The 14355-nt window shown below is 35.4% G+C and overlaps 2 protein-coding genes and 1 long non-coding RNA gene across 3 annotated transcripts; 1 reads left to right on the top strand and 2 right to left on the bottom strand.

Annotated features, from left to right (window-relative positions):
* Positions 1–3005: 3005 nt before the first annotated feature.
* On the bottom strand, positions 3006–4656 carry LOC311067909 (uncharacterized protein). Its single transcript, XM_084090053.1, has 4 exons — positions 4547–4656; positions 3998–4152; positions 3664–3811; positions 3006–3529 (listed from the first exon to the last, which is right to left on the bottom strand). Exons 1-4 carry the CDS (start codon positions 4639–4641, stop codon positions 3352–3354), a joined length of 576 nt encoding a protein of 191 aa, XP_083946179.1. The 5' UTR covers positions 4642–4656; the 3' UTR covers positions 3006–3351.
* Positions 4657–7618: 2962 nt separating this feature from the next.
* On the bottom strand, positions 7619–8819 carry LOC311067015 (uncharacterized protein). Its single transcript, XM_084088530.1, has 4 exons — positions 8652–8819; positions 8303–8450; positions 8045–8153; positions 7619–7870 (listed from the first exon to the last, which is right to left on the bottom strand). Exons 1-4 carry the CDS (start codon positions 8728–8730, stop codon positions 7745–7747), a joined length of 462 nt encoding a protein of 153 aa, XP_083944656.1. The 5' UTR covers positions 8731–8819; the 3' UTR covers positions 7619–7744.
* Positions 8820–11959: 3140 nt separating this feature from the next.
* LOC311067521 lies at positions 11960–13159 on the top strand. The gene is made up of 2 exons (XR_014603230.1): positions 11960–12511; positions 12641–13159. It is a non-coding gene; the product is annotated as an uncharacterized lncRNA (long non-coding RNA).
* Positions 13160–14355: the final 1196 nt, after the last annotated feature.

Raw genomic sequence — 14355 nt, 5'->3', positions numbered from 1 at the left:
AACTAATATTATGTAATTCATGGGGTTATTATTCAGTAATTGCATGATTTAGATGTACATTTTAGATTTCTTCACTAATTATTAAAACCTTTAGGCTAATTAATTGAAATCATTCCAATTTGAATTTACATTGTTATTATGGCATACATTCAATAAAAAATATGCAATTAGATTTATTGCCCCAGGTTTGAATAATTAATTTTTTGGTGTTATGAGAACTAAATTAACAAATGTTTCCAATTAATAACACATTGGATGATGTGCACATGCTATTTTTTTCTTTTTTTTTTTTTTTCATCTATATAAGTGGTCATCTTCCCAGATCATATAATAGGCCTACATACATTGCACAGCCGTTTGCTTTGTTTGCAGACATTTACGACTCATGGATAAATTCAGGGACACATGACCATCTGTCACCATCTGCAGCTCAGCACCTTTATTTACCAAAAAAAAAAAATTGATAACAATAAAATGAAGCACAAGCAACACATTTACATTGTAGTTGCAATGAATGTACATTAATGAATTTAACCCTTCATCATCAGGTCGGTTGCATTATGGCAGTTATCAAACAAAGGTTTGTACTCCTCCAGCCTTTACGAAATCACACAGTCTTGCTCCCATGGAAATATTTTTGTTCTTTAAATTGTGTAATAAAAATAAAATATATATATATATATAAGTTAAGCAAAAACCAAAATGATTAGAGTGCATCAGATATTAAATACATTTATGTCATGGGTATATTATCGTATCTCCAAAAACATAAACTTTCATTCACTTAAAAGGATGTTAATCTATTCACATCAATAAATAAAATAATGTCCTTTATCTGTTGCACAAAAATGAGCTCTGCAGAAATACTGCAGAAATACATTCTGCTCGACGGCCATCCACAACAACAGGATGATTTGCCAAAGTAATTTCCTTTATGGATCAGCCATTTTAGTGCTGTCTTCCAGAGTCACTCTAAAAGCAGAACCAGCAGAAGACATGCAAGTGTAATGTATTGAGCCTTTTGTGCACCATGAAGAGGCACAAAATCACTTTCACTGATGTTTACCTTGACTGTTCCCTGCTGGAATGACATGAATGACCCGTTAACACTAATACCAACACTTACTATTCTATTCTTTTTCTATTCTATCTATATTTTATTAATTTATTTATTTTAAAAACTTGCTACATGAACTGTGCAAGACTAACTGGGACTGGGGCATGTTGTTGCCCCATTGTTGGTTTGATTGCTTCTTTTGTTCTTCTCATTTGTAAGTCGCTTTGGATTAAAGTGTCTGCTAAATGTAAATGTAAATAACAAAGATACAATTACAGAACTATTGATTATATCAGGGGTCCCTCGAGGCTCACTTCCCTGCACTCTCAGAAAAAATGTATAAAAGCTGTCAGTGGGGTGGTACCTTTTCAAAAGGTGCACCTAAAGAGTGTAAATGAGGTAGGCCATATTGGTACCAAAAGTCTACATATATACCAACATGACTTGCAGAGGCAGTGTCTTTTGGCCGAGATCATGACTGCACAATTAAATGATTGCGTAAATAGCAAATAAATTTGCCAAAGAGGTTGGCTATTTGGAAATACAAAATAGCCATTGCTTAATAATTATTCTCATTTGTTATGCCATGCCTTACCCAAGATCAGACAATGTTTAATAGAAATATCTTAAAGGGGTTGGATTAAAAAAATTAAAACAACTCACACAATAGAACTAATGTAAAGGTTCTGCTGTTTAAAACTATAGGGAAAATATATTTCTCTCTTTATCTTATTAGTATTGTAATTTATCAATGCCTTTTGACATGTTAATGATAGTGAGTGTAGTCTTGCAAAAAAAAATGCAGGTGAACTATTTTCTTAAGACATAATGTAAGAAGCTTCAATTATCTGGCAGTTTGAGAATTTTATTAATTTATAACTTTATTGCTCAATGTCCGAATCTCCACATTCGTGTTGTTCTGCTGACAAATGGAAAATAAGAAAAGACAAAATTGCTTGCCAGAACTAAAGAGGGGAAAGTGAACAAAACACAGTATTTTAAGTTCAGGTGACCAAGAACACAGTAAATAGTTTGAGTAAAACATAGTTTTTATTCAAAACAATTAACTTATTTCTGTGCTTGCATGTGCACCGCACACTGATATGTGATTAATAATAAACCACTTTGTGTGTTTTGTTTGGTTGTAAAGGGAAAGGACCCTTTTACTTCAACTCAAAACCTCTTTTATAATGTGAAATGTCCTTCAAGTGACAATTTGTTTTTTTTCACATGTGGCTCTATACCTGTGCTATAAAATTTGAATTTAAAGTGAAAAAACAAAACAAAACTAAAACTAAAATTTAGGCCTAATTGTTCAGTACGAGTTACTGATACAAATTTCTTTACAGAACACACGGGGTATTTTTAAAGAAATATGTGATATTAATCCAAGTTTAAGATGACAACTATAGAAATTTGTATTAAATAGCCTATATACTTCACAATATTTAATAACTTATGGCAAATCTCCCATAATGCTCTAATTTACCAAAACTCTTCAAAATAGAGATCAAACTCAATAGATTCAAATTTTGGTGTCAATATTTTAATTAACAAAGTTATCAGAAAACAAAGTGGTGAAAATTGTGTGGACATTTAAGTTTTAATGGACAACTTGCGGTGCTTTCCTCTGTTGTGTGACTTTGTTCAATTTCTTTGATTTGGTGTGGCTAAATATAACAAACTCAAGCACAATCGTATCATTTCTAAAAGCAGGCAATCAGCACAGCCATTGACATCACCAATGAAATCTGTATTTAACTTCTGGAAAAGCTGAAGAACTGAAAAACCTCTGTTGCCATCTGCAGCTCAGATGAAATATTCATGATTAGTCTAGCATTAGCCTATAGCCTCGATTTCAACCTGTTTGAGATTTGAATTGTTTTGATATTGTCTTTAAACGTTTACATTCCAAAATATTACTAATAATCACATTGAAACAAAATACTACATTTAAAAGTTATTTATTTCAGAAACACAAGAATGCATTTTCCAAATGAATCATAAAAAGTAGGCTATGAAAGTGATGCTCTCTTTCTAATCTATTTACATTGTAGTTGTGAATTTAACCATCCATCATCCGGTCGGCTGCATCGTGGCAGTTATCAAACAAAAGTTTGTAGTCCGTTCCTCCAGCCTTCACAAAAGCAGACACTGTCTTGCTCCCACGAAAATCTTTTGTCTCAACAATCTGTCCATTAAAAAAAAAAGGCAAAAGATTAGCGCAGACCAAAATGATCTTCTAAAGTTAAATGAAAGGCTATTAAATAAGTCTAATTTCTAAAAAATACAGACTATACAAGGATAAAATACAGTCTTTTATATACAAGTTGCACGCATATCAGAGTTACAGAATGACTTGCCTTCCAGTTATTGCTCATATGACGGGCATCCACAACAACAGTCTGAGTTGAGATGCCATAGCCATCTCCTTTATGGACCAGCCATTTAGTGCCGTCTGCTAGAGTCACTCTAAAAGACATGCCTACTATTCAACACATTCTTTCCTCTCAGTATACAAGTGTGATGTATTCACCATGTATTCAACACAATGCATGTGCTAATACAAAATAAAGTGACAAAACTGTTCATTGTATCTTGATTACCTGACTCCAGAGTGGCTGAGTTTGCCTACTTGGAAAGACATCCCCTCCAAAGGTCTGGTCATCCTCTCTGCCTTGTAAACTTTGGAGTTGTATAGTTTCGTTAGATCAGACTTTTTGGAAATGTCGTAACTGTAAGAGTTTCCGCCCCCTGAAAATTCAATGTGACAGAAAATATATTATTCATATGAAGGCACTATTGTTAACTTTAAAAGTAAGGCAGAAAAACCTTAGTCCACCTTCTTGTTGGTTATTACAATTATAGAGAAGGTGAAGTGTAGCCTAGTAAATGTAATGCTGAGCAAAGAAAAAAAATGAACAAAATTTGTAAATATACCATTGCCCCATGAGGATTCAGCCACCATGGACAACATGGCCAAGAAAAGACCCAGTGTAGTCTTGAAGGTAGTGATGTTACATGACACTGAAGTTTCAAAGCCCGTATCGAGTACGCAGCGCAGTTTATCATGAAGCTCCGTGCCGGAGCGCGCACTGTTTTCAGAGAAACACGTGATTAACGAAAAACGAAGCCTAACTTTCTTTGCAGTCATGTGAATGCTTCACTTTGCGTGTCGAAATGTTTGAACACAGACTACCCACTACTCGACAGGTTTTTGGAAGTTTAAGTCCATTTACTTTTTTACTTTTTTCATTTACCTTCTTTTTTTTTCTTCACTTTATTAAGTCTATAGCCTATGCTACATGATCATATATTCAGCTATATAGCCTAAACAGCATAGAAACCATAAAATTAGACCACCATTTACTTGCATCAAGCAACTCAACAAACTGAACATTTAACATCGTCAGGTTTTTATTTGTGATTAAAAGATAAAACAACGGCGCTGCGCACTCGGGTTTATGGCTGCCATAGCCTAAATTTTACCTCCCACAAGATGGCGCTGTTTTCAACATTCTTGATACTTCTAATCTTTTCCCGGAACAATCAAGGGAAAGCCTCAGTGCTTCATGACGCTTCATTTTCCCAATCCTAATTGAAGGACATCATGGATCTGTAATAGGTGATCCACCGGAGACTAGTGTAAATGAGGACCCAAGTACAGCTTATTATAAGCAAAGCCAAACATGAAACACAAACATGGCGTGGCATGAAAACTCAAGACATGACCATGAACAGATCTAACAACAGTGGTTACAGGAAACAATACTTGACAATAGTATTGTCCCCCCCCCCTTACGAAATCAGACAGTCTTGCTCCCACGGAAATCTTTTTGTTCTTTAAATTGTGTAATAAAAATAATAAAATAAAAAAAATATATAGGTTAAGCAAAAACAAAAATGATTAGAGTGCATCAGATATTAAATACATTTATGTCATGGGTATATTATCGTATCTCCAAAAACATAAACTTTCGTTCACTTAAAAGGATGTTAATCTATTCACATCAATAAATAAAATAATGTCCTTTATCTGTTGCACAAAAATGAGCTCTGCAGAAATACTGCAGAAATACATTCTGCTCGACGGCCATCCACAACAACAGGATGATTTGCCAAAGTAATTTCCTTTATGGATCAGCCATTTTAGTGCTGTCTTCCAGAGTCACTCTAAAAGCAGAACCAGCAGAAGACATGCAAGTGTAATGTATTGAGCCTTTTGTGCACCATGAAGTGGCACAAAATCACTTTCACTGATGTTTACCTTGACTGTTCCCTGCTGGAATGACATGAATGACCCGTTAACACTAATACCAACACTTACTATTCTATTCTTTTTCTATTCTATCTATATTTTATTAATTTATTTATTTTAAAAACTTGCTACATGAACTGTGCTAGACTAACTGGGACTGGGGCATGTTGTTGCACCATTGTTGGTTTGATTGCTTCTTTTGTTCTTCTCATTTGTAAGTCGCTTTGGATTAAAGTGTCTGCTAAATGTAAATGTAAATAACAAAGATACAATTACAGAACTATTGATTATATCAGGGGTTCCTTGAGGCTCACTTCCCTGCACTCTCAGAAAAAATGTATAAAAGCTGTCAATGGGGTGGTACCTTTTCAAAAGGTGCACCAAAAGAGTGCATATGAGGTAGGCCATATTGGTACCAAAGGTGTACATATATTAGTACCTAAATGGTACATACTTTATTAGAACCTTTTTGAAGAGTACCGTCCCAGTGACAGCTTTTGTACCTTTTTTTCTGAGAAAGTGCACAGTTTATTTCTGATCAAACTCACCATCCTAACTTTCTAGTAATCCAAAAGACCTTGATCACTATTAGCTTGTCCAGGTGTGTTTGATTAGGGTTGGAGAAGCTAAAATCTGCAGGAAATTGGATCTCGAGGGCCAGAGTTGAGAACCCCTGTATTATCTTATTTTTACCTGACTCCTGAGGGGCTCAATATGCCTATTTGGACAGGCATTCCCTCCAGAGGCCTGGTGTAGTTCTGCCATATACACTTTGGAGTTGTAGAGTTTGTTTAAATCATCTAAACAAACATGACTTGCAGAGGCAGTGTTTTTTGGCCGAGATCAGGACTGCACAATTAAATGATTGCGTAAATAGCAAATAAATTTGCCAAAGAGGTTGGCTATTTGGAAATACGAAATAGCCATTGCTTAATAATTATTCTCATTTGTTATGCCATGCCTTACCCAAGATCAGACAATGTTTAATAGAAATATCTTAAAGGGGTTGGATTAAAAAAATTAAAACAACTCACACAATAGAACTAATGTAAAGGTTCTGCCGTTTAAAACTATAGGGAAAATATATTTTTCTCTTTATCTTATTAGTATTGTAATTTATCAATGCCTTTTGACATGTTAATGATAGTGAGTGTAGTCTTGCAAAAAAAATGCAGGCGAACTATTTTCTTAAGACATAATGTAAGAAGCTTCAATTATCTGGCAGTTTTGAGAATTTTATTAATTTATAACTTTATTGCTCAATGTCCGAATCTCCACATTCGTGTTGTTCTGCTGATAAATGGAAAATAAGAAAAGACAAAATTGCTTGCCAGAACTAAACTAAAGAGGGGAAAGTGAACAAAACACAGTATTTTAAGTTCATGTGACCAAGAACACAGTAAATAGTTTGAGTAAAACATAGTTTTTATTCAAAACAATTAACTTATTTCTGTGCTTGCATGTGCACCGCACACTGATATGCAATTAATAATAAACCACTTTGTGTTTTGTTTGGGAAAGGACCCTTTTACTTCAACTCAAAACCTCTGTTATAATGTGAAATGTCGTTCAAGTGACAATTTGTTTTTTTTTCACATGTGGCTCTATACCTGTGCTATAAAATTTGCATTTAAAGTAAAAAAACAAAAAACAAAAACTAACATTTAGGCCTAATTGTTCAGTATGAGTTACTGATACAAATTTCTTTACATAACACATGGGGTATTTTTAAAGAAATATGTGATATTAATCCAAGTTTAAAATGACAACTATAGAAATTTGTATTAAATAGCCTTCACTATATTTAATAACTTATGGCAAATCTCCCATAATGATTTACCAAAACTCGTCAAAATAGAGATCAAAATCAATAGATTAAAATGTTGGTGTCAATATTTTAATTAACATATCAAAGTTATCAGAAAACAAAGTGGTGAAAATTGTGTGGACATTTAAGTTTTAATGGACAACTTGCGGTGCTTTCCTCTGTGTGACTTTGTTCAATTTCTTTGATTTGGTGTGGCTAAATGTAACAGAAACTCAAGCACAATCGTATCATTTCTAAAAGCAGGCAATCAGCACAGCCATTGACATCACCAATGAAATCTGTTTTTAACTTCTGGAAAAGCTGAAGAACTGAAAAACCTCTGTCGCCATCTGCAGCTCAGATGAAATATTCATGATTAGTCTAGCATTAGCCTATAGCCTCGATTTCAACCTGTTTGAGATTTGAATTGTTTTGATATTGTCTTTAAACGTTTACATTCCAAAATATTACTAATAATCACATTGAAACAAAATACTACATTTAAAATTTATTTATTTCAGAAACACAAGAATGTCAAGAATGCATTTTCCAAATGAATCATAAAAAGTAGGCTATGAAAGTGATGCTCTCTTTCTAATCTATTTACATTGTAGTTGTGAATTTAACCATCCATCATCCGGTCGGCTGCATCGTGGCAGTTATCAAACAAAAGTTTGTAGTCCGTTCCTCCAGCCTTCACAAAAGCAGACACTGTCTTGCTCCCACGAAAATCTTTTGTCTCAACAATCTGTCCATTAAAAAAAAAAAGGCAAAAGATTAGCGCAGACCAAAATGATCTTCTAAAGTTAAAAAGGCTATTAAATAAGTCTAATTTCTAAAAAATACAGACTATACAAGGATAAAATACAGTATTTTATATACAAGGAAGTTGCACGCATATCAGAGTTACAGAATGACTTGCCTTCCAGTTATTGCTCATATGACGGGCAGCCACAACAACAGTCTGAGTTGAGATGCCATAGCCATCTCCTTTATGGACCAGCCATTTAGTGCCGTCTGCTAGAGTCACTCTAAAAGCAGAACCAGCAGAAGACATGCCTACTATTCAACACATTCTTTCCTTTCAGTATACAAGTGTGATGTATTCACCATGTATTCAACACAATGCATGTGCTAATACAAAATAAAATGACAAAATTGTTCATTGTATCTTGATTACCTGACTCCAGAGTGGCTGAGTTTGCCTACTTGGAAAGACATCCCCTCCAAAGGTCTGGTCATCCTCTCTGCCTTGTAAACTTTGGAGTTGTATAGTTTCGTTAGATCAGACATTTTGGAAAGGTCGTAACTGTAAGAGTTTCCGCCCCCTGAAAATTCAATGTGACAGAAAATATATTATTCATATGAAGGCACTATTGTTAACTTTAAAAGTAAGGTAGAAGGCAGAAAAACCTTAGTCCACCTTCTTGTTGGTTATTACAATTAAATAAAATTAAACTATAGAGAAGGTGAAGTGTAGTGAATGTAATGCTGAGCAAAGTAAAAATGAACAAAATATGTAAATATACCATTGCCCCATGAAGATTCAGCCACCATGGCCAACATGGCCAAGAAAAGCAGACCCAGTGTAGTCTTGAAGGACATCATGGTTCACAGCAAACTGAAGCTTGGTAGAAAACCGGAGCAATTTGTATACTTTTTTGACCCTGTGACCCTCCCTTTACCAAAATATTGCTTCACTGCTGATGCCATCTGAACAAACATGGCTTGTGATTTGGGAAAGACCAGGATTGCACAATTTTAGCTTGAAAGGTTATTGGTTAGAGCTGTGCTGCTCAAGTTCTGAATTCCCTCCAGAGGTCTTGTTGTTCTTCTGGCAAATGGAAAGCGGGAAAAGCCAGAATTGCACAACTGGAAGAGAAAAAAAACATACACAGCTACTAAATTGAAAAAGAGCAAGAAAACAGTGTTGGGGGGGGGGGGGGGGGGGGGGTAAATTCTTATTTATAGACGATGATATTCAACTTAATCATGTTATCTTCATTTTTCTTTTATTGAATTTTAGTTTTATTGAATTTACTTTTAGAAAAGAAAGTCATGTCTATTAACAGCTGCCAAAATTAAGATATAAATTGAGATGTAAACTATAGTAAAGTATTTTTTGTTATTATGTAGTTATGGAAATTATCTGATTATCTGATTCAGTGCCCTAGTTAGCAGAAGAAAATTTCCCATTCATTTCGATAGACATTTCAGAAACATGTAGTCTTAAAGGGATAGTTCACCTAAAATGAAAATTCTTTCATCATTTACTTTCCCTCAGGTTGTTCCAAACCTGTATGAATTCCTTTTTTTCTGCTGAACACAAAAGAAGATAATTTTAAGAATATGGGTAACCAAACATTTGATGGACCCATTGACTTCCACAATAAGGAAGGCAATGGGGTCCCAATTGAGGGTGAGTAAATGATGACAGAATTTTTCATTTTTGGTTGAACTATCCCTTTAAGCTTTGATCCAACCCAATGTGTCCTAGATGAATAACATTGCAACATAGGAACAGCAACAACTGGCAAATGATTACTAGTGCCAGACGGTGTGGTCTGAGTATTTCATGAAATGGCTTAACTCAGATTTTCACAATAGTGTCTAGAAGTTCAAAAACAAAAACATTCAGCGGGCAGTTCTGTGGATGAAAATGCCTTGATTTGACAAGGTTTAGAGGAGAAGGCCCAGACCGATTTGTCTGTACATTGTCCATATGCTTCCATTAGAGCCAGAGTCAAACCCACTATCTAAAGATTCTTGGGTTTTTACAATCCAACACTCTGTATGTTGCACTCAGTCATGAGTCACTTTTATATTTAAGAGCTGCACATTAAACTGCCATTAAAGCGACTAGTGTGCCACATAACCACAGAATAAATGTCAGTGTCACACAGAAAATTTAGATGGAGGCTTGTCTCACTATATGACACCTTGAAAGAGGCGTATATCAAAAGCATATCCATACCCTCAGCATAAAAATCAGTCAGTGATCAATTTACACATCAATTGTAAAAATTTCTCCCCTTATCGACGCTTAAAATGAGCAAGTTGGAATGGATAGGACGCTTGAAAAACATGGTGAAGAAGAGTCCTTTATATTCAAATTTCGTTATCGGCTTTGTGATGGTTGGACTTGAGCAACTTGTGGAGATAGACTTTGCATGCCCTTGTAATCCAAAGCTGAATCTGCTGTTCTCAATGGCGTATTTTGTAGTTCCCGCTCTCTTCTCCTTCGCACTTTTGTTTTATATTCAAAGCTCACAAATCAGCAATTATTCAAGCTGTTTGCACTGCGCTTTAGTTTGTCTTACTCCGGCCATTCTCTGGATCATGCTTCTGTTCTTTGATGGACAATACTTTGCCTGTGCAAAGACTTCATGGGAAGGACTTACGGTTCACACGGATATAACTGCTTCAACAACATGGTGTCAGCCTTTAACTGAACGAGACAACACCACAGAAAAGCAAATGTCATTTTTTAACTATCGAAATAACTCTCAGGTGAGCATGATGATGAAATCAAAATGCTGTTACAAATATGTTGTGTTTGATTAATCTATATATTTTTCTATGAGTTGATTATTACCTGGTCCAAAGTTTTCATGTACTCATTTAAACATGAATGTACTTCTTCAGCTAGTGGGACTGTGTATTCTGCTCCTGATTTCACTGCCTCTGATCTGGATGGGCATTAGGAGGTGGTACTACACACCAACAAGAACCAAAGAACTTGAAAATGAAAATGAACAAATGGAAATGGTGGATTTAAGCCCATCACCCCCTCCTGACACTGTCTCTACAATTGGTGATCCCAGTAGAGATGAATTTTAACAGCTTTAGATAAACAGCTCTGGACAGAAATTATTATTTTATTTTATTTTTTCTTCACAAACCTCATGTTTAAAATTCATAGTATTTTTGGTATGCATTAAATATATTGGAATAAATAAACTTGTAAAAGTTTGTATTTTTCAATTAACTTGTAAAAGTTTGTATTTTTTAAATATATATATACTGTAATTTGGTGTTGTTGCAACATAAATAATCCCTTCTGAAGACGTAAACTATATTTTGCCTTTCTCTAATGAAACTGTGTCATATTGCATCTTTTAGCCCACCTTTAGCTGCCATGTAACAAACCACTTCCTGTCATTTACAGCAAGGACATGTTTACTTTGTTTTTGAATTACATTCACTTTGGGTGACATACTTAGATATTAAATCATTAGATCTGAGAAACAATCTCTAGTCTGAGAATGTTTCAAAGAAAGGGCAAAAAAAAAAAAAAACATGTTTCTAAATTATATCAACTGAGAGACAGGGCAAAATTAGGGCAATTCTTGAACACGTGACTTCTCGAACTTAAAGCAAAACACATCCAACACTATATTACAGTTTATTAATGAATAAATAACTAAATAATAATTAAATATGTGACGTGAAGTAATAAAGCTCACAATGACAAAGGAGATAACACGAAAACTCTTAATTAACGATGCAAATACTCAACAGCATTTGAGAATCGCATAAATCATAAACAAGAACGGACAAGGGACAGAACATAACAGGGAGTATAAATACAAGGCAAACATAATAAAAGAGAGGTGCAAATAAGTAACCAATATAACTATTTTTGTGCTATGTTTATTTTATATTTTTAACAAGGCCTTTTATATGTAAGATCATATTACATATAATGTGCCATGTCACTAATAGCATTATGGCACTAATTTATATTAAGTGCTTTTATTTATATTCATATTTTATCTAAGTGCCATCAAAGTGACTAGTGCAGAGGTCCAACCCTCTCAATCGCAACCACAGTCTTACTCCGAGACACATGAAGATGTGAAAGGTGTGAATTTCAAAAGCAGCCAGCAATCATTTCAGTTTTAGTCTGTACACCTCCCGACTAACAACACAGACAATGACCAAGCAATGGCTAGCAACCCTGAAAGAACAGCTGAAGAAGAGTCCTTTTTATTCAAATGCAATTATTGGCTTTTTAATGGTGGGACTTGAGAAACTCATTGAGATGGATTTTGCATGTCCTTGTGATCCAAAGATGAACCTGCTGTTTTCTACTGCGTATTTTGTGATTCCTGCTCTGTTTTCGAGCGCACTCATGTTTTATATTCAAAGCTCACAATGCAACAAAAAGCTTATGCTCTCTATCGGAACCTGCATCACTCCAGCTGCTGTTTGGATCATGCTGCTGTTCTTTGATGGACAATACTTTGCCTGTGCAAAAACCTCATGGGAAGGACTTACGGTTCACACCGATATATCCGCTTCAACAACGTGGTGTCAGCCTTTCATCAAACCTGACAACATCACTGAAAAGCAAATTAAATTTTTTCGCTTTCGAAATACTTCTCAGGTGAGGGAATCATTGGGTGATTCAATTCTGTATGATGCGGATGAAGATTAATTTTGTATATTATTTGTATATATTTTACAAATATTTTGTCATATGCTTCAAATGGTATAACACAAATTTTCACTTCAGATAGTGGCACTGGTCATGCTGGCTCTGAGCTCTTTGCCTTTGTTTGTATTTGGATGTAAGAGGTGCCGCCAACCAGCAGGAACCGAAGAACCTGAAGCTGAACAAGTGGAAATGGTGGATCCTAGTCAACGTTCAACACCCCCTCCTGAACGATCTTCAGTAGAGGATGAGGATGAAATCAGAGGTGCATCAGAACAGCTATAAATAAAGACACTTTTTTTTCCAGATCTTGCAAAAAAAAAAAAATTGTAATGTTTAATGTTCACATTTAATGTTCACAAACCTCACATTTAAAACGTAACAAAGAAAATGGAAAAAAACAGTTTGCTGCACATCCAACCACACCACAAATTACATTTGTTTTTCAGAAGTCTTAACGTGATGAGAAACCACATCCTGTCATTCAGTGCCCTGTCTTATGTAACATGGCACAATATGCTGCTCATACTGATTGTTATTTTTCATGCTTTTGGCTTGTGTACTGTCTTGTAAGTTTGGTAAATAAAAAAATACACATTGTGACTGATTTCTGTCACTTATTGCTAAATTTTAAGGTATGTGAGGTTATAGGGTGAAACATCATCAATCATTAAGTGCACATTGACCAACTGGTTTTGGTTGGAGTCGACCTTAAAGCGATAGTTAACCCAAAAATGGAAATTAGCCCATGATTTACTCACCCTGAAGCCATCCTAGGTGTATATGACATTATTCTTTCAATTGAATACAATCAGAGTTATATTAAAAAATGTCCTGGCTCTTCCAAACTTTATAATGGAATGGTTAATGGGTATATTTTTTTGGAAGTCCATCAAATCCTGTCCATCCGTGATAAAAGTGCTCGAAACGGCTCCAGGGGGTTAATAAAGGCCTTCTGAAGTGAAGCGATGCAATCGTGTAAGAAAAATATCCATATTTAAAACTTTATCAACTAAACTAACTATTACAAACACTCACTGTGCTTTAAAGTGAATTTTGAGCTAAAGCATTAATCTCATAAAATGGTGTTTTATTTACAAAGTGTAGGAGGAACATTTTTAAATTATCTACTCAGTCAACACTTGAGGAGGTCTATACTTTCAGCTGGTACCAGGTATAAGGGAGGAGTACTCTGGGTTTGGGCCAAATTCCAAGCTCAGAACCCTCCCTCGGACACCATGCCAAGAACGCATCTTTACTCAATCTGATTATTTGTAAGTTTGAACTTGTCATATTTGTTGGCAATTGTAGCTATACTGCACCTGTTAAAGGCACACTATGCAGCTTTCCGTTTTTGTCAAACAGCGACCCCTAGAGTCGCTGTGGAGTACTTGTATTTAACGTTACTGTCGTAAATACCACTCGTGCAGAGCCGTCTCTGCACTCACGGCCTGATCCCTTCCGCCCTCTATACCGGTACCTTGTTCAGTAGGATGGAAGCTGTAATGAGTGGAAATAAGGTGTGGCCCCTTTAAGAGCTGCACGCGCCCTGTTGAACTGTCGGCAGTCTGTATTGTATGCGCGCCTCGAACACCCCATGTATGCGGGTTATTTCAGTTTGATGCTTATTCTTATCCTACTTTTGTTTATCAAGTAACGCTATGGATGGTAGAACGGGTGACAGACAGTTACACGAGTTCGATTGGGGAATGTGCAAGTTGTGAGATGCCAATCGCCTCCGTGAGTCTGTCTGGCCTCTGTAATAACTTCATCTGTGAGCTATCCCTATTGTGTAT

Source organism: Abramis brama, assembly GCF_963993115.1.
Source record: "Abramis brama genome assembly, chromosome: 17".
NCBI classification, from domain to species: domain Eukaryota; kingdom Metazoa; phylum Chordata; class Actinopteri; order Cypriniformes; family Leuciscidae; genus Abramis; species Abramis brama.
This window is presented reverse-complemented; position numbering and strand designations above follow the sequence as displayed.

Excerpts from the sequence above, each read along its gene's own strand:
- LOC311067015 (XM_084088530.1), bottom strand. The coding sequence starts at position 8,730 with ATGATGTCCTTCAAGACTACACTGGGTCTGCTTTTCTTGGCCATGTTG. Across the intron at positions 8,154-8,302 it reads CTCAGCCACTCTGGAGTCAG|AGTGACTCTAGCAGACGGCA; the intron begins GTAATCAAGATA and ends TTCTGCTTTTAG. Across the intron at positions 7,871-8,044 it reads ATATGAGCAATAACTGGAAG|ATTGTTGAGACAAAAGATTT; the intron begins GCAAGTCATTCT and ends TTTAATGGACAG.
- LOC311067909 (XM_084090053.1), bottom strand. The coding sequence starts at position 4,641 with ATGAAGCGTCATGAAGCACTGAGGCTTTCCCTTGATTGTTCCGGGAAA. Across the intron at positions 4,153-4,546 it reads ACAGCGCCATCTTGTGGGAG|TGCGCGCTCCGGCACGGAGC; the intron begins GTAAAATTTAGG and ends CTCTGAAAACAG. Across the intron at positions 3,812-3,997 it reads TGAATCCTCATGGGGCAATG|GGGGCGGAAACTCTTACAGT; the intron begins GTATATTTACAA and ends TTGAATTTTCAG.